Raw genomic sequence first — 20,528 nt, 5'->3', positions numbered from 1 at the left:
TTCCGCACAGCTTCAATTTGCCTGTTTTTATTATAGTTTCCGCACACAGTCACTATGTCCGATCTCAGTATAGTTTTTGCACACAGTCACTCTTCCCGATTTCAGTCTAGTTTCCGAACGTGTTCACTCTAACCAATCTCACCCTAGTTTCCGCACAGCTTTAATATGTCTGTTTTTCTTGTTTCCGCACACAGTCACTGTCTGATTTCAGTTTAGTTTACGCACAACGTCACTCTGGCCGATATCAGTATAGTTAAGGTTACGAATTTATGTACGTTTTATGGATCTTAAATTTGTCAGATTATCTTAGTTTACTCTAATTAAATTATAATTGATTATTGTTTGAGAGTATTATTTTCGAGATATTAAATATTAATAAACTTATTTTTTCACGTGCAACTATCAATTAATGCTCTTGACTTAACCCAGAAAATTTAAAAATGTTACTGTAGAACCCCGAAAAATGGACGTTTGCTTTTATTAATTAAAAAGAGAGCTCATTATGCGATTTGAAGAACTAAAGTTCCTTGAGTCTGATTTTGAACATTTTAAAATATATCTATACTTTAAGAGAAAAAGATTTTTTTTATCATTACAAGAAAAACCTATCGTCAATTTTTTGCTTTGTGATATTTTTTCGGTTACTTAAGTTTGATAATAGAATTTACGGTTACCCAAACATGCAGAGAGAAATCATTATTTCAATATTTTCAAAAACTGGATTTGTCACGTTTTATTCGCTTACTTCTCATTTATCTGACTTGGAACAAGGAATTTAAAAACATACTTATCATTTGTATTTAAGGATAGAAAGTTTCGGTATAAAAGATGTCACTTGGAACAGGGAATTTTTTACTTGGAAGGGGAATTTGTTTTTTTAAAATTATAATTCGGATTTAAAAGAAATTAATTTAAAATATCCCTGTTCCAAGTCAGAATTCGTCACAATTTAAAAGTTCCTTTTTCTAAATTTCAGATAAAATAAAGTACTTCAATCCGTTTTTAGAACAGAAGTAGTGTCTTAAAAAAATTATTTCTGAATTATCATAGAATTTTTTTTTTTTTACATTGTTCGTTGCAAATGCATCTTTTTTTAATTAAAAATTCAACTGTTTGGTTAAAAGTTAAACTGTTTTGTTCAAAAATTAATTTTTTGGCTGAAGATTTATCATTTTTATTTAAAATTCATCTCTGATTGAAACTAAATACTTTGTTAAATTTAATTTTTTTTTGTGAAAATTCAACCAATTGGTTGAGAGTTGAAATTTTGCATTTAAAAATTATACTATTTGTTTGGAAATTTATGTACTTTGTGAAAAATTCGCTTTTTTAATAGAAAATAATTTTTTATGGTTGAAAATTCATCTGTTTGGCATAAAATTCAACTATTCCAGTTCAAGAGTTATCATTTTAGTTGAAAATTTATCTGTTCGATTAAAATATAATTCTGTAAATAGAAATTTAACTATTCCCTTTTTTTTGAAAATTGATCTTTTCTAGTTCAAAATTTAACAATTTGGATGAAAATTTTTCTTTTTTAATTGAAAATTCTAATATTTCGTTAAAAATTCACCTTTCACATATTTTGTAAAAAAAATGTTTTTCTTGTGTAGAAAATTATTTTTACCTGTCAAATTTAATCTTATTGTTTAAAAATTCTTCTTTTCGGTTAAAAATTCAAGTAGTCCAGTTATGTAATAATCATTTTACTTGAAAATTCATCTTTTAGGTTGGAAATAAAACACAGAAAAAACTAAGAATAAAATTTGTTGCAGGAAATTTTTTAGAGCGATAAAGTTTTATTTAGTAAACTTCGCGTCTTTGAAAAAACACTTGTTTGTTATGGATAAACAAAAGAAATTTCAACCGATATTTGTGTAAAGTTTATCCTGTGAAGTTAATTTTTGTTGCAGAGAATTTTTCGTCTGAAATCGATGTAAAGTTTATCTTCTGTTTTTTCTGTGAATGTATGGTTCTTCGTTGAAAAATTTTGTTTTTTTAACTCAAAGATTCGTCATTTCAGTTAAAAATTCATCTTTCTGGTTTAAAATGCAACTATTCGAGTTAAATATTTACAATTTTATATAGAAATTCACCACTTTCTTGGAAAATATAATTATTATTTTGATAGTTAACTTTTTTTTAAGTAATTTTTTTAACTGAAGATTCAACTTATTCCAATTGACAATTCCATAGTTGAAGTTAAAAATTAATTTTTTTAACTTGTAATATTATTATCAAACTTTTGGTTGACGATACATTTATCTTTTTTACTAAAAATTAATTTTTGATTGAAATTCAACTGCTTTAGTTGAAGATGAATTTATTTTCTTTAAAACTCCTTTGCTTGGTTTCAAATTATTTTTTTGAGCTAAAAATGTTACTATTCATTTCAAGTTGAAAATTATTATCTCTACAGTTAAAAATGTAACTATTTTGTAAATTTAATTTATTTTTTCTTCAAATTTTATTTATTTTGCAATATTTTGCTCTGTTCTCTCGAAGGATGTGTAGAATGAACATCATTAATTCAAATAAATGTTTGCGTTTTACGGCAAATATGATTTTTAGTTCTCGGTTTCCTTTTTTTTCATGAAGCGATTGACATAAAACAAAAACACGAGCAAGTTCCAACCAGCTGTCAGTCCCAATTATTTTTTTAAATCAGATTTTACTCATCTTATTTTGTCCTCTAAAATAATGATCAAGTCCAGTAAAACGCATAATAAATAAATTTATTAATTTTTAATTAGTGTAATAATTCTTCTTCCTCGTCCTTGGAAGATCGCGTGGATCATTATCCAAAAAGAAGGAAATCGGTAAAAAATATAAGTATTTTGCTCACTTTTGGACATAACACTTGAATATGAAAACAATTTAAAAAATGTGAACTTTTTTATAAAAAAAAATTATTTCTTCTTTTCTAAATGTAAAAATCAATGTTTAATCTGTCTCCTTTTTTGAGCTTTTTTGCGTGCTGTCATCCCTTCATAGCAATAAAAAAAGCCGTATTTTTCTCAAGCATCTGAAAAGATTCAAAGAAAGCAATTCTGGCTTGCGAATGCATAACGTTCGAACTCGTGGTTTACAGGAGCGTTCGTTTTCTAAGAAAATATTTGGAATGACTGTCGGAGAAAGAGCGGGGAGACAGGTTCTAAAATCAAAGAAGAGATTCTCGAATCCAACATAACAGGGTGAGAGGAGGAGAAAAGGGGGGGGGGGAGAGTAGGCCTGTAATAATTAGTACAATTACCACACAAGGCCAACCACTGTCGCTGCTCAAGAGTCAAGACTCGGTAATTATGGATAATTACGTCCTCGATATTCCTGAAACGTCTCTGAAGACGCTGCGCTGCGGGCCTCGTTTCTTTTTTGAGCTGCACGATCCATTTCATGGTTCATCCACCCTATTTATAATTGATCTGCGAGTGTGATATGCATTATTTATTTCAAAAGCCTTTTTATTCTGCAAAGGTAAGAGACGAAAATTTGCCTTTCTAATTTTACAGCTTTATGTGTAAAAAAGGAAGGGAATTTGATTCAAACTACAAAAGTTGAATTTCACTTGCAACAATATTAGCGCAAGTGACATCTTTTCTTGGGCCTTGCATTGTTTTAGAATAGTAAAATTATGTCAAATAATATTTACAGAGTGAAAAATTTTAATCGAGTTTTAAAAAAAATCTGCCTGCTGTGAGGTACATTCTCCTCGCGCGCTGCTTACAAGTTTGGGCGAGCGACTGTTGGTTCACGCGCTCCACGCTCGATACGGTATTTGTCTTGCGCTCGATGCATCGACTACTTTTATTTGGTGATTGTGAGTTCTCTTTTGTTAAAGCTCCTTCGGCTTTAACGAACACATTCTCAACACGTATCTCATGCTTCGCATTTGATTACGTCAAAAATGCGAACTTTTGTACATTATGTTCAACTGTATTATATAAAATGTATATTATATTTCTTTCCTTACCTCGGTGTGGGGCTGCTTATTCACATATTGCAGAATAAAGTACAAATCTTGTTTTTAATGATTACTTTAATATTTGATTATTTTTTTATTTTGCATTAGATTTAAATCTTAGCCACCCTGAAAAATGTTATACCATTTAAATAAATTTATATAATTACCATGCAAAATATGAATTAGTATTGGAACAAAATTATTTTCATTGTCTTATTTTTATCATTGAAAAAAGCGCATTCTATTAAAATAAAAATTATTATTAAACATTCTATTGCAACTTGTGTCATTTTTCCATAAATTTAATTTTTTTATATTCAACGTAAATATAATTTAGGCGAAAAATGTTGTTAAATAAAATATTATTGTTTCTTGTGTCCTTTTTCCATAAAGTTTATTTGTTTACTTTTAATATATTTTTATAACCAGACTTTCTAACAAATTTGTAAATATTTTTTGGTTAAAGAACTTTTTGTCTTTTAATTTTTTTCGTCTCTTGTGTCGTTATTCCAAAAATTTGATTTTTTTATTTTTAATCTTATTTTTTATGATTAAAACAAATACTGCGTGTTATATTAAAAATTATTCATGACAAATTTGAATGAGGTTTCGTTATTCTTTGGAAGAGCAACTTTTGTCTAGTTAATTTTTTCATAGCTTGTGTCGTTTATCCAAAACTTTAATTTTCTTTTTATTTAGTTTTTTACGACTAAAAACAAAAACTACGCGTCCTATCAGAAAGTGATTAGTGACAGATTTGTTGATCTTTTCAGAGCGCGCAGTTGTAGTTCATTCATTTTTTTCGTATCTTGCATAGTTTGACCGCAAAATGGCATTTTTGATTTTTCATTATTTTTTATATGATCAAAATTTGAATTTTTAAATTCAAGTTTTCATTAGTTAAATAATTTTGGCCAATTTATAAAACTGATTTCTACTTTATCTACAGTTAAATTCATTTATGAAAAATTGCTTTTTTTATTGAAGATTCATCATTTTAATTGAAAATTCACCTCTGGTTAGAAATTTAATTACTTTGTTAATAATAAATTTTTTTTATCTAAAAATTTAACTATTTTGCTGAAAATAAAATTTTTTTTGAAAAATTAGATTTTTAATAGAAAATTGAACTAATCTATTTTTGGTTAAAAATTAATTTTTTCTTTCTTTTTTCAATAATTATTTTTTATTTTGTTTCTAATGATCAGAAAAGTAAGATAGTTTGGCAGTTTGGTTTTCAATTGTCAATCTTTTTCATGTATTTTAAGCATACAAAAAATTTTATCAGACAATAGATTTCTGTTCAATCTTAAATTAAAAATTTATCTTTTTTTACATTTCAATTATTTGTTTCAAAATTGATGTGTCTTGTGGAAAATTCATCTTTTCAGTTAAAAAATTTATCAGGGTGGTTGAAAATTAATTCCTTCAACTAAAAATGTGAATGTCCATTTCTAGTTCATAATTGATCATTTCTTGTTAAAAATTCAACAATTTGGATGAAAATGATATTTTGTTAAAAAAATTTAATTTTTCATAGAAAATTAGCTTTTTCTAGTTAAAAATTAAACTATTCTAGTCAAACATTTACAATTTCAGTTGAAATTTAATTGCTTAAATTGGAAATGTAACTTTTTTTATTGTAATTTTTTTAACTGAAAAATTTAACTTATTCAACTCGAATATTGAAAATTATTTTCTTTTTGAAAGTTAATCCTCTTGTCTAAAAATGATTCTTGTTGTTTAAAAGTGAAAATATTCCATTTAAATATTTATCATGTTACTTGAAAGTTCATCTTTTAGGATGAAAATAAAATTAGTTGGTTAAAAGTTGAACTCCTTGGTTAAAAATTATATTTTGTTTTAAGTTTCATAATCTTAATTAAAAATTCCTTTCTTGAGTTTAAAAATATGCTTTTTCATTGAAAAATTGTTTTTTGTTTGAATGAGAAAGAATTTTTTCGGAAAATTTAACTATTTTGTTGAAATTTTGTTTTCGTTTTAATTAAATTTTTTATTTTTCAACTTAAAATATAACTATTATAGCATTACAGTATTCTATAGTATTAATTAAAAACTCATTTCTTTGGTCAAACATTAAATTTTTGACTCAAAATTCAATTATTCAATTTTTTGTTCGAAAATGATCTTTTTCTGTTGAAAGTTCGTCATTTTTGGTATAAATTAATCTTCTTGGTTGAAAATTCATCATTTTGGCCTAAAGTTCAATTATTTCCTTTTAATATACATCATCTTGATTAAATGTTTCATAGCCCCAGTTAAAAATTCATCTATTTGAACATCAATTTGTTTTTAACTTATTATTTGATTTTTAGGTGACAATTTTTTTTCAGTAATTTTTTTTTTTTTTTTTTTTTTTTGAAAATTCACCTATTGCAGTTGAAAGCAGATTTTCTTTTTAGTTCAATATTCAACCATTTGGATAAAAATTTGTCTGCTTTATTTGAAAATTAAACTATTTCGTTAAAAAATGTATGTTATTTTGTTGAAAAATTGTATTTTTCGTAGAAAATTAATTTTGTTATTATAAAATTCATCTTTGCGGCTGAAAATTCAAGTATTACAGTTAAATATTCATCATTTTGATTAAAAATTTATCTTTTGGGCTTCAAATTCAACTATTCTAAGAAATGTTTTTAACTGAAAGTTTAACTTTTCCATTTTTGTTGGAAATTGATATTTTTAGTGGAAAATTAAAGCATTTATTCAAAATTCAGTTGTTTTTAAATTTTTAGCTCTGTTGAGTCAAAGGATGTTTAGTATGAACGTGATTCATTCAAACAATTCAGCAATTTAGATGAAAATGATATTTTGTTAAAAAAATAATTTTTTATAGAAAATTAGCTTTTTCTAGTTTAAAATTCATCTATTCTAGTCACACATTTACAATTGCAGTTGAAATTTAATCCCTTAAATTGGAAACGTAACTTTTTTTTATTGTAATTTTTTTAACTGAAAAATTTAACTTATTCAACTCGAATATTGAAAATGATTTTCTTTTTGAAAGTTATTCCTCTTGTCTAAAAATGATTTTTGTTGTTTAAACGTGCGGCGTGCATATTTGCGACAAATATGAACATTTCACTTTTATTTGAGTGGGAAAATTGAAAAACTTGACCCGGAAAAGCCGGGAATTCGGAATTGTCCCCCAAATCGCCACCCTGTAAATATATTATTCTGATTACCTTACATTTCTCATAAATCTAAAGTTTGCAGATTTTTTATTTCAAACGACAAAAAAAAATAGCTTCATCCTTATCCTGAACATGAGTTTCCTGACAACAATAGTTTCGGAATAGTTTCAAGATATTAATTGAAAATAAACCCATGCACTTTTTAACAATTTTGGTTGATTGTTGATTTTATAAATCGATATAGATTAGTCGATAAGTATAGAATTTGAAATTAACCGTTTTTTATTGCCATTATTTAACGTTTTTTCCTTAAATTTGAAATCAGATGATTAGATCCTGATGGTTTGTATAATCAAAAATACCAACTGGAAACTATTAACGTCATCTGATGGTAGTAATAGAACCTGGGAGAATTTTCGCTTGGCTGGTGAAAAAAATTGAAATCTCTTCAAGATCCTAAATTTTCGATAAAGTCGAGACAGGGTGGGTACCTTCGACACCCCTGATGTCCCTAAGCAACGCCTGAGAACTTTGCTCTGAACCCGAGTGTCATGAAGCGGCGGCACGATGTTTTAAGGTTTTAAAAAGGGCGACTTATATACTCGTAGGACCTAGCAGGACGGTCTGAAAAGAGTGAGAGAAGACGAGTGCTTTGAAATATTAAGTGACTGATGGATGAGACTCCTGAGGGAAAAGGAGAGGAAAAGTGCGAGGCAGAAGAAAAACAGAGGAGGAGAATTCGAGCCTCTCTCATTCAGCTCTCCCGCCTTCTGATATCCCTCATTGCTTTGAAATCGAAAGATGCTACCCCTATATACAGCGATTTTCAAGGTCTCTACAAATTTTGGTAATTAGAGGCACAGCTTGGTTTTCCACCAACATCAGTCATTAAAGAAATTTTCAAATGGTAAAAAATGACCAGGATATAGAATCAACGAAAATTTGCAAAGTTTAAACTTTTTTTATTATTTTCTGATTAGTGAAAAATCTTTCATCATCACGGGTGATTTTGCATAGTTTCTTTTTAAAACCATTTATTGTAAGATTGATAAAAATAATTTTTTAGGGAAGGAAGCGTACTTAAATTACGTAATCGCTCAAGGGGGAAGGAGGGGTTTAGAGATTTTGTTACGATTTGTTACGTAAGGGGGGGGGGCTTAAGGTCATGTGATGAGTGGGTCACGTGGCCAGATTACTACCTTACCGCCACTTTTTTTATTTCCCAACTTATATTGACACGAAACGCCACATCGAGTTAAAAATTTGGGATATTAAGCAAGAAGCACTAAGAATGGTGGGTCTGGTCCTAAATGTGTATAATTATGAAAAAAGTTTTTTGTTGTAAATAATTTTTTTTGTTTTTTATATAATTATTAAAGTTTAGGACCAGACCCACCTTTCTTACTGCTTCTTATTTATTATCCCAAATTTTCAACTCGATGTGGCGCTTCCTGTGAAAATAAGTTGGGAAATAAAAAAGGTGGCCATAAGGTAGGAATCTGGTCACGCGATTCACTCGTCACATGGCCTTAATTCATGTACGTAATTTTTAGAATTTCATAAATGAAACAATAATTTACACTAATTGTGCACGAATTTTTTATGAATTTAATTTTACTCGCGAAAGTAACATATTGAGTGAAAAACAAACTTGTCCAACAACAATTTTAAAAAATTCAGGCAATTTTATTGTTCGGTGAAAAGTCAGGGACTTAAAAAAAAAGATCTTGCAAAAGTCAAGGAATTTATATAAATTTCAATAACTTTCAAGCAGAATAAATTTGTAATTTTTAAATTTTAATTTTAAATTGTTTTATTCCGTTTATAAAAGATTCTAGGTTTAAAATATTACAAGTTTAAGATTCTGGTTTTTAATTATTAATGGTCAGGGAAAAATATTGCACTATTTTTTTTTTATTTTAACTATTTCGTAGAAAATTAACTTATTGTTCAAAATTCATATTTTTATGTTTTCTTTTTAAAATTTGTATTTTTAATTTGAAAATTCATCTATTTTACTAGAAATTTCGTCTTTCTCGTATGAAAATGCAACTGTTTGGTTGGAAATTTAAGAATTTTGTTAAAAAATAATGCTTTTTTGTTTGAAAACCCAATTATTTTGTTGAAAATTCAAGTATCTCTATAGAAAATTTACTTCTTATTTAAAACTCATACTTTGATGTTGAAAAGTCAAATTAAAATCTTTTTTGGATCTCATTTGGATCTCTCATCTCTTTGGTTCAATGTTAACTTTTTTTAAAATTTATCTTTTTAAATTGATAATTGCACTGCGCCGGATAAAAATGAACTACTTTCTTGACATTTTTTAAAATAAAGGTTTATCTTTTTGGTGAAATTCAACTATTTTGATGAAAATGTTCATTTAGATCAAAATTGTTTTCTTTCACGACTGAAAAATCTTTATTTGTTAAAAATTCGTTATTTTGGTTGTAAAACTAACTTTTTTGAAATGACGTTTCATATTTTTTGGTTGAAATATCAACTATTACACTTTTTTGTTGAAAATTCATGTTTTTAGGTTAAAATTTAATTAATTTTCGAAAATTTATTCATTTTGTTGAAAATTTAAATATTTTTTTAAGAAGTCATCTTTAAGGGTGGAAAAGTAATTTTTTGTTTAAAATAAATAAGTGAATTTGAAAACTTTTATTTTGTATCTGAAATATTGTTTGATTCAGTTTCTCAAATATTCGACCTTAAGAATGTTAGAAGATTAAAATTCTGGTATTTTATGTTAATGGTCAGTAAAAGTAAAAATTGTTTTAGTAAAAGTAAAAATTTGTTGTAAATTTCTGCTAAGACTTCAGACATTTGAAAAAGTTACGTAATCGGCCCTGTAATTATTATTGGACAAGCTTGGAAATGTTTTTAAAACTTCTCTGAAAATTAGTTTTTAAAACGAAAAAATCGCCTAAAATTTTCCCGGGAAAATTTTTGAAAAAAATTATTCTCTTTAAACCATTACAAATTCTTGAGAACATTCTAAATTTTTGGTTAATTTCTTCAAAAATATAAGTATATCTTAAACTTTTAGTCAAATTATTTAAAATTAATTATTGTTTAATTGTTATTTATATAACAATATCAACACTTACAATTACAAATTACACATTTTTTAATGAATCAGTTAAAATTGTTATATTCAAATTTTAAATTAACACCCTTAAACTTGAAGGATTCAAGGATTTCTATTTACAACAATTTAACAATATCAAATTATTAATCAATATTTAATATATAATATAAATAAAATAATGCGTGATAAAAGATTATTCCAAATTTAAACCAATGAAAATTTTATATGTGTATTTTTTTATTTTTATTTATTGTTCAAATTATGTATAAATGGTCCGATTTTTAGTTTAAAATTTTGTTTTAAATTTATTTTTCTGTTGAATGCTGAATTTTTCTTTTTCGTAAGTTTCAATTTTACATTTATAATTGCCATGGTTGGATTTTAAAGAGTATAATGAACAATTTGAAAATTTTCATTCAAAAACGATCCGAAATAATTGAAAATTTAAAGAGTTTGATTGCAAAAACTAAGTGTTAACGTTATAATTCGTTGTAACGAAAATTTGGTTTCAGTTTTACATGATTATAGAATTCCCTTGATTTTCAACGTTCTATACAAAATTTGTTTTCATTTTCAACTTTTTGATTGTAAAATTATTTTATATTGAACTTTTTTTTTAGAAAATTTTATATAAAATTTTTTGTTTTAATCTTCCAAAATTCAGGGAATTTGTATGAAAGGCACTTTAACTGTCAAAGATAATAAATTTTACAAAAATGCATTTATATTAGACATTTTTTTAATCCCCTCAAGAAATAATTGTATGTAAAAAATTTTACAAGATTCATATTCCTCCTGACGATTACATCTTTAGTTAAAAATTTTATTATTTTGATGAAAATTCGTCTTTTTAAAATGGAAATTCATCTACTTAGCCAGAAAATTAATTTTTTGTTGGAAATTTCTTTTCTTTTGTTAAAAATTATCTTGAAAGTTCAAGCATTTGGATGATCTTTTTTTTTTGACTGAAAAACCTTTGATTGTTAAAAATTTATTCTTTGGTTGGAAATTGATTAAAATAGACCTCATAATTATAATAAAAATTCAGATTGAAATATTAATTGAAATATCAACTAATTGTTTGAAATTTTATATATTATGTCTCAAATCCATCTTTTTGGTAGAAAATTAATTTTTTTAATTGGCCTGTTAGTCTTAAAATTTATCTCTTTTGGCACAAATTCCACATCCTTTGGTTGAAATATCAACTATTACATTCTTTGTTAAGAATTCATTTTTTTTTTCGTTGGAGATTCAACTGTTTGGCTTAAAAATGTCATATTTTGTCGAAAATTCTTTTTTTTTTTGTTGATTGAAATATAAACTAATACATTTCTTGTTAAAAATTTATTTTTTTGGATTTAAAAGTCAGCTGTTTTCAAAAATATTCAACCTTTTAAATTTAAAATTCATCTATTTGTTTGATAATGCTACGTATTTTGGTTAAATCTTTTTTGTTTGAAAATTCGACTGTTTCGTTGAAAATTTGTCCTGATTAAAAATTGCATGTGTATGGTTGAAAAGTCATTTTTTTACATTCTCATCATTTATGATTGAGAAAGTATTAGAATTGTCGGAAATTTGACGTCACAGTTTTTCAACGGATCTCCACGTTTCGAGACCACTTTTTTCTGAATTTGAAAATTCTATGTATGAATATTTATAGTTTAAAAAGAACAAACAATTTATCCTGATGACTTTTTTCGATCAAAAAAAAATTCTCATAGATATAGCATTTTCAAAAATTTTTAAATTAACTGAAAATCAAAATTTTAAGCCAAAAAACGCCCGATATGAAAAAAAGTCAAGAGAAGGAAAACATTTCTTTTTAAAAGACCTACAATATTATCATGACAAATTTTTGGATTTTCTTCAAAAATAAAAAATTCAAATTTTGATTGCACAAAAAAATAATAAAAAATTCCATTTTGTAGGCAAACTATGTAGGATGCGAAAAAAGACGAATTAACAAAAATTGTTATCCCAAAAAAGATCTACAATTTTGTTAAGAATCACTTGATAGGACGCGCACCTTTTGTTTTATTCGTGAAAAATAACGTTGAAAAAAAATGAAATAAAAAATAAGTAAATTCGAAATTCTTTAATATTAATCTGAAAGTATTTTATTCAATTTATAAAAGATTCTGTGGAAAAATGTTGCAAAATAAAAATTCTAATTTTTGGATATTAATTGTCAGGAAAAATAAAAAAATCGAATCATTTTAAAAGAGAAGATTTTGAAATAAAATTGTGAATTGTTTTAAGAATTTCAAAAGTTTTTAAGATAATAAAAAAATTTTCTTGAAATTCGTGGGAAAATTTAAACTCATTATTTATTTATTTATTTTTTAATAATTTGTAATGACTTAAAATTAAATTAATTTAACTTTTACTTTGCAAATCGTTCAGCTCAAAAAAAACTGTGATCTATCCAGTTTCAATATTCTTAACATAAAATTGCTCTAAATTATATAATTTTTATTGATTAATTCTTAAATTTAGAGTATTTTAAATCTGTACATTTTCAGTTTAACAGCATTTAATTTAAATTAGTTTAATTAAAAAGTGTTTAAAGCTTTCATTGTAGACTGGTACATTATTGAGTGATTGAATTTAAAAATTGTAAGCTTTTATTTTTAAAATTCTAAAGTGTTCTACTTTGAATTATATTGCAAGGAATCTGTCATTTAATGCAGTATAGGATATAAATAAAGAATTGTTTATCTGTAACATAAATTTAAATACCTTACCTCCGATACGTCCTTATTTGACAAATTTCTAAGCAAATTTTATTTTCAGAATTTGGTAAATTACTAATTGATAGTTAATTATTAATTATTCGTTACATTATGTGTGCGGCAACCCGACGTGCAACACTGTGTGTTGGGTTGCAGCCTATCCAGGACAGGTTTTGTGGGTTTTAAAGTGTTTTCTGCTATTGGAACTCACTTTTGATATTGAATTATCACAATAAATTTAAAGAAAGATTAGATGGATACCTGTGTATCCGGGGAGTGTATCAACGTGAATAAAGTTGGTTGCAAAGTGTGCGCACAAGGGTTAAGGTGCTTCAAACAAGTCGGTTTTTAGAATAATACAATATACGACTACAAGAATGAATTATTTGATGTAATATTTTTACAACATAATCTTAAGGCTTATACATGTACATGATAAGAGCCCTTTTTTCAAAAAGTTGTCTTGTTTTTTTTTCTTAATTGAAATGCACTTTGAGACGTTGAGCCCCTGTTTTCGGTTCACCATGGGTACACTCCTAGTGGCGCGTTGTCAGATTCTAGGCGCAGAGAATTCAGCATATTTGCAATTAGCAAAAAACACCTTAAATAATTTAAATTATCAATTTAGAAATTTTTGAATCTGAATTTAACTCATTTAAAGATATCGAAATCATAATTAAGTTAAATTAAGTTGACCTAGAGAATTGAACAAGCGTCACCCGGGAAAGCTTCGAAGTGACCTTGAATTTGAAATCGCGTCATAAATCGCCACCCTGGGGAATCTTTTTCTAAAATTCGAATGACCACCCTCAATGCAAGAATAGCCCGGAAATTTGGTGGACATCGTCTTAATTTCGCGACCCTTGTTCGAAAAATCTTGAACGTAGGATGAATGTCTAATTGTGGGTGGATCTGAATCTGATGAACGCGTCATATAATTCGCAGGTTATTTTGAACGGTTTATTGGGTGTAACGAAGATGCTCGACAGACAGATCGTTATCGACTCGTTCTGAAAATATTCTTCTTCACATGTGTGGACTTGTGCAGTCTGGGTTTGTAACGAGTGCCGTTTCACGCATGATCGGTCGCTTTTATATTATATCGGAGAGCCGATAACGATCGCAAAACTCGGACTCGGGATATTCCTTTTGGAGATCTTGTATATTGTAGAGAAGAGTATTACGCTTGCCCCTCGGGGGTGCAAAAGCTCGACTTTTTCGATTTCTTCAATTTCTTCGCCACAGAGGCGCTCTTGTAAACGAAGTGATATTCAAGGCGCGAGCGCGTTCGTTAGTCGATTTCTGTGGATAAAAACTACCCACGGTTAGTTACACCGCTCGTTTTTCCAATCAGGGGGAAGAACCGAGAGGATGACGATCTGGAATCTGGAAGCGAGAGCAACGAGTTCTAAGGTCTTGAACTTCGCGATGCACCCCAGTTTTTGAAAATCTAAATCTTGAAATATCAGGTTGTCTCCACGGCTAGCGCAAGGGGCCTAAACTTTGAAACACGGTAACTCGATCTAAAATAAGGTGAGGCATTTTTTAAGAAGCAGTTAAAAAAAGAAATCTCTTAAAGACACTTTTGCAAGTTTGAATTTTTTTTTCATTCGAGAATTTCTCGAATTTTTTACCATGATTTCAACTCGTCGCATGACTTAGGAAAGTTGTAGGAAAAAATCAAGATTTATACCACATAATCCTTAAAGTCTTATCTTTAATTTAGACCAATAAAATTTCAAAAATCTTTACGGTTTTCGGAAATATGGTTTAAAATGTCCAAGCGTTTTTGCTTTGTTTCGGTCCCTCAAGTAGCCAGGCTGGGCGACAATGGCTACTAGGACATGAAACGAGTTTAATATGACTTACAAAATGCATAATACTTCAAACCGATTTTTTTTTAATCTCTAGCCTTATTCCCGGCCGAGTTATCGTGTGCCAAAGGCCCCTATGGCTAGAATTTTCCCTAAAAAGTTTTTTAAACACTTTTCTAAAAACTGTTTCGTGAAGAACTTTTTTTACAAATATTTATTGAATTTCCGTACATTTTAGAGTCCCTAAAATTCCTCTATTTTTCCATTTTTAGTCTTCTATTTCTCCGAGTATATTTTTTTAGGATCACTGACAAGATTCTGTAAACAAATGAGAGATTCAAAGTTTAAAGATCGTTTTTCTTTCTAGAATCTTATATGAAAGGACCTTGAAAACAACTTGAATAGATTTGTTATCTACTATTCTGATAAGGTGATACCGAAGGATATTTAACTGATATTGATCTCTAAAGTTAAATCGTAAAACAATTTTCTAGACTAGTCTGCCGATAATGCAAAACGATTGCCTTGGCATTAAGAAGTATTCATCATTAATAATAAAATCAATTTTATCTTGCAAATGATAGCAAGTAGCTGGTTGCTTTTACCTAAAGTTTGATGCCGTGACATTATAAATAAGGGGCCGTTCAGAACGTACGTTACAATTTTATACATTTTAAGCAAGTTTGCGAATTTGACGAAAGATGGCCCTTTTCCCCTTTTTTAAAGACTTTTTCCCTATTTTCAAGAAACTACCCCTTTTCCCCCTATTTCTCGTTTTTTGTTTGCCGAAATTCCAACTGAATTAATAGAACCCAATAAGAAAATTTCACTTATTTTCGGTTAAAAGTTCAATTTTTTAAGGTTGAAAAGTCTTATATTTTTTGGTCGGAATTCAACTCGTTCAAGAGAATAATCTTCTATTTGGTTAAAAATTTAACCACTTTAATGAAAATTTGCTGAATTTTTTATTGCAAATTAATAGTTTTACTGAAAATTTAGGTGCCTTTTTTTATTAAAAATGTATCAATTTTAGTTAAAAATTTGCCGTTTTTGGTAGAAAATCAACTTTTTTGGTTCAAAAATCAAACTTTTGGTTGAAAATTCAACATTTGCTTGAATTTTTGTTGAACGCTTTTGTTGAAAATTCGTTTTTTTTAAGATTCATCATTTTAGTTAAAAATTCATTTCTTTGGTTAAAAATTGAAGTATATTTTCTAGTTTCCGTTTTGATATTTTCTTTTTCTCTTCTGAGTTAAAAAATCACTATTTTGGTACAAAATGGAACTATTTGTGTGAATGTTGAACTTTGTTGGGAAAATTCTTTTTTATTAAGATTCATGATTATAGTTACAAATTAATTCCTTTGTTTGCAAATTTCACTATTTTGTTGAAAATTAGCTATTTTGGTTGAAAATGTGCTTTTTTGGTTGAAAATGATTTCTTTTAATTGAAAATGGATCTTTTCTAATTGAAACATCAACTCTTTGGTTGAAGTTTGAACTTCATTGTGGATTCTTTTTGGATGAAAGTTCAGTTTTTTTTTTAAATATTCAACTATTGGGTGACAAATTTTTGTATTTTGTGGAAAAAATGTCTTTTTTGGGGGGGAAATTAATCTTTTTGCCTAAAAAATAATTACTTTCGTTTTAAAAGTATACTATTTGGTTGAATTTTTAACTCTTGTGAATTTTTTTTTAACTCATCATTTTAAATAAAAAATATTTTTTTTTTTAATTGAAAATTAAACTACTGTTGGGTTGAAAATTAATTTTTTTTTCGATTATTCAACCATATGGTAAAACTGTATGTATTTTGTTAAAAAATGGTCATTTTTAGAAGAAAAATTAAATTCTTTTGTTTCAAGATTAACTATTTTGTTGAAAATTCGCTTTTGTCGGTTAGAAATTAATTCCTTTAATTAAAAATTAGACTATATTATTTTTGGATAAAAGTTCACGTTTTTGCAAAATATTTAACTATTTGGTGAAAAAAGCATGTATTTTGTTGAAAAATTGTCTTTTTTTTGGAGAAAATTAATCTTCTTGGTTAAAAATTGAACTATTTCGTGGATTATTGAACTCTTTTATGGAAAATTGAGTTTTTAAGATTCGTCATTTTAGTTGAAAATTAATTTATTTGGTTAAAATTTTATATTTCTATAGTTGAAAATTGATCTTTTTTACTTGAAAATTAAACTATCTGAATAAATAATGTTAAATAAACAAAAAATCTAATTAATAATGTTAAAAATCTATATTAAATAGTGTTATTAATTAAATTTATTTCTTTTGTTGAAAATTCAACTATTTGATGGAAAATTGATGGATTTTCTTCCAAATTAGTCTTTTTTAGGAAAAATTAATCTTTATGTTTAAAAATGATTTTTTTATTAAGATTCATCATTCCAGTTAAAAACTAGTTTCCTTGGTTGCAAGTTTAACTTTTTTTAAATATTTATTTTTAGATTTAAAATTAATTCTTTTTATTTGAAATAAAACTATTCTATTGTTGGTTGAAAATTCATATTTTTAATTGAAAATTGATTAAAAATTCAACATTTTGGTTGAAAATTAATCTGTTTTGGTTGAAAATTCAACTGTTTCATTAAAAATTCGTCGTTTTCGGTTAAATTCGACTATTTTTAATTTTAAATTAAAATCTTCCTTGCTTAAAGATTTATATTTTCGGTTTTTCAAAATTCAACTGATTCCGAAAAAAATTTTCTTTGTCTTAAACATTTAACTATTTGGTTCAAAGTTCAACTATTCTGTTGAAAATTCGTATTATTTGCTTAGCAATTTAACTGTTTGATTTTTAATGCAACTGTTTGGTTAAAAAAAGTTTTGTTGAAAATGTATGTTTTATGGTTGAAAATTCAACTATTTTGTTAATAATATAATATTTTGACTTAAAATTTTAAGAACTTTAAATTCTCTCAACATGGCTAATATGGTATGACAACTAATTTGATTTAAAAGAATTTATCCTCCTATTTTTGTGAAAAAGCCCAAAATAGGTCACACAGTTTATGGATGGTCCCAAAGCGGTATTGTTTATCAGTATTTTTTAATTTTAAGTAATTTTTATGATTAAAAAATGGATGTTACTCATATTTTTCTGATTTTTAATTTTTAATCTAGCTTTTCTATAGTGCAAGGTTTGAACAAATTATGTTTGTTATTTTCATTTTTGTTTGGAAAATGTGAAGAAGGCACCACGCTCGAAACAGTCGAGTACTGCAATAAACATAATAAACCGCCCTTTCTCTGTTTACATTCTGCAATACTTAGTAGCTGAAAAAATATCAATATATGAAATTTTCAGAGAAAGTTAGGTAAAAGTCAAGGATTTTGAAAAGAAAAAATCTTGCAAAAGTCAGGGAATTCTTACAAAAGGGACTTTAAAGTCAAGGATAATAAATTTCTAAAATTTTAAATTTTTTCACTCCGTTTATCGATGATTTCATATTAAAAACGACACAAGATTATTATTCTCGTCTTTTAATATCAATGCTCAGGAGAAATAAAAAATTGGTCTGGGAAAAATTAGGGAATTTTAAAAATAAATTTTTGCGACCATCTGATTCCATATTCTTCTTAGAAATTTACTTGCCTTGTATTTCTATTTTCTTTATTATAGGAAAATTTATTATTTGATTGAAAACCAACAATTTCGTTAAAAATTCATCTTTTTTTTTGTTGAACATTCAACAGTTTTATTGAAAATTCGTCCTTTTTGGTCGAAAATTCAATTATATCGGTAGAAAATGAACTTTTTGTTTAAAATTCATTATTTTCATTAAAAATTCGTTGTTGTGGTTGAAAATCTGACTATTTTCTGGGCAGAACATTTTGGCCTGAAATTCCTATTTTTTACATTCTCATCATTTATGATTGAGAAAGTATTAGAATTGTCGGAAATTTGACATCACACTTTTTCAACGGATCTCCACGTTTCGAGACCCCCTGAATCCGAAAATTAGGTTTTCACGATGGCGTCTGTCTGTCCGTCCGGCCATCCGTCGGTAAACACGATAACTCTCGAAATAATGAACGAATCAAATTCATCTTTGGCACACTTTTTTTGGGTCCTAAAAGAAAGGACCAGTTCGTGAACCAACCATTTTTGATAAAAATTCAAAAAGTGATCGCATTTTGAAAATTTTTGAGACAACTTTTTTCTGAATTTGAAAATTCTATGTACAGATATGTATAGGATTAAAAAGAACAAACAATTTATTCCTATAACTTTTTTCGATAAAAAGAAAATTCTCAGAGTTATAGCGTTTTCAAAATTTTTTTAATTAACCGAAAATCAAAATTTGAAGCCGAAAAACGCACGATATGAAAAAAAGTCAAAAGAAGAAAAACATTTCTTTTTGAAAGCCCTACAAGATTATCATAACCAATTTTTGGATTTTCTTCCAAAATCGAAAATTCAAATTTTGATTGCACAAAAAATAATGGAAAATAAAAAATTCCATTTTGTGGACAAACTATGTAGGATACGAAAAAAGATGAATTAACAAAAATGGTTATCCTAAAAAAGATCTACAATTTTCTTAAGAATCACTTCTTGATAGGACGCGTACTTTTTGTTTTATTCGTGAAAAATAACGTTGAAAAAAAATAAAATAAAAAAAATATGTGGGAAAACGACGAAACTTACGAGAAAAAAAATCCAACAAAACCTGTTTAGAAATGTCTGTCGGAAATCGAGCGCGCAGCGCGAGTGTCACTTTGAGAAACTTAATCTTTGACTATACTTAATTAAGTAGACAATTCGGAATATGAAGACCCATATAAATACTGCCGTCTAAAAGAGATAAATATCCGAGCGCGAAGCGCGAGATTCAACCGTCACGCACTCTAGGCGCGCTCAGACTGGTTTCAAAAAAAATATAAATTTTTTGTGGAAAAGTCAGTTTCTATTCCATTTTCGGAACTTAGTTTCTGTTAAATATATTGGAATTTTTAAAAAGAATATTCTGTTCTTGAATGAACGGGTTTTTGCCTTTTTTTAAAGTTTTTTTTTCCGGTTTTTTTTACTATCGACTAGAGCGATACAGAGGTAATAATCCCGTTATGTGTTTTTGCTGTTAAGATAAAAAAAGAATATAATGTTTTAGCTTATTCGTCATTCATTCGTGAACATTTAGTAGGCGAGGTTGCAACCTAATTTATCAACAAAAGGTGACCTTTATTCACTTTCACTACAGCCTCGCTTTCTGTGAATGACATCTGAATAAAATTAAGAGTGTTCGGAAGTATCGTTTCAGTTGTATAAACAATGGCACTTGCAACGATCCAATTTTGTATGACGGTATGGAAATTTTATAAGATGTATTTTTATTAAGATTATCTATAATAATAATAATAATAATAATAATAAAGGGGCAACAGTAAAGGGGCGTTCGTGTGGTCCTAACTCAGGGAAAAGTCCAGTATTTTGGAAAAATCTTGCAAAAAGTTAGAAAATGTCTATGACATGAACTTTAAATAACTGTCATGGATATTTGAATTTGAATCTTTTGATTTAAATTAATTGTTTTATTTTGCTTATAAAATATTTTGTGTTGATATACGATTATATTTTTACTTCATGTTTTGGTATTTAAAATTTGAATAAATTCTTGTTTCGTTGAAAATTCGTCTTTTCGATTTAAAAATTCATCTCTTTTGATAGACATTTACCACTTATAGTTAAAAACTCAATCACTTGGTTAAAAGTCAAATGTCTTTGTTAAACAATCATTTTTATTTG

At 27.1% G+C, this 20,528-nt stretch overlaps 1 protein-coding gene across 3 annotated transcripts in view; it reads left to right on the top strand.

Annotated features, from left to right (window-relative positions):
- The window catches only part of LOC117169099 (methyltransferase-like protein 9), a 90,241-nt gene that overhangs the window by 9,326 nt on the left and 60,387 nt on the right, over positions 1-20,528 (top strand). The window contains exon 1 of one of the 3 annotated variants that reach the window (XM_033355234.1): positions 19,986-20,087. The exons of the other annotated variants lie outside the window; for them this stretch is intronic. Coding sequence (XP_033211125.1) covers positions 20,055-20,087 — 33 coding nt within the window. The 5' untranslated portion in view covers positions 19,986-20,054. Of the gene's footprint in view, positions 1-19,985; positions 20,088-20,528 lie in introns of those variants that run through there. 3 annotated transcript variants of the gene reach the window in all.

The sequence above is a fragment of the Belonocnema kinseyi genome, chromosome 3 (genome assembly GCF_010883055.1).
Source record: "Belonocnema kinseyi isolate 2016_QV_RU_SX_M_011 chromosome 3, B_treatae_v1, whole genome shotgun sequence".
NCBI lineage: Eukaryota > Metazoa > Arthropoda > Insecta > Hymenoptera > Cynipidae > Belonocnema > Belonocnema kinseyi.
The sequence above is the reverse complement of the archived record's forward strand: the minus strand, read 5'-3'. Positions and strand labels throughout refer to the sequence as shown.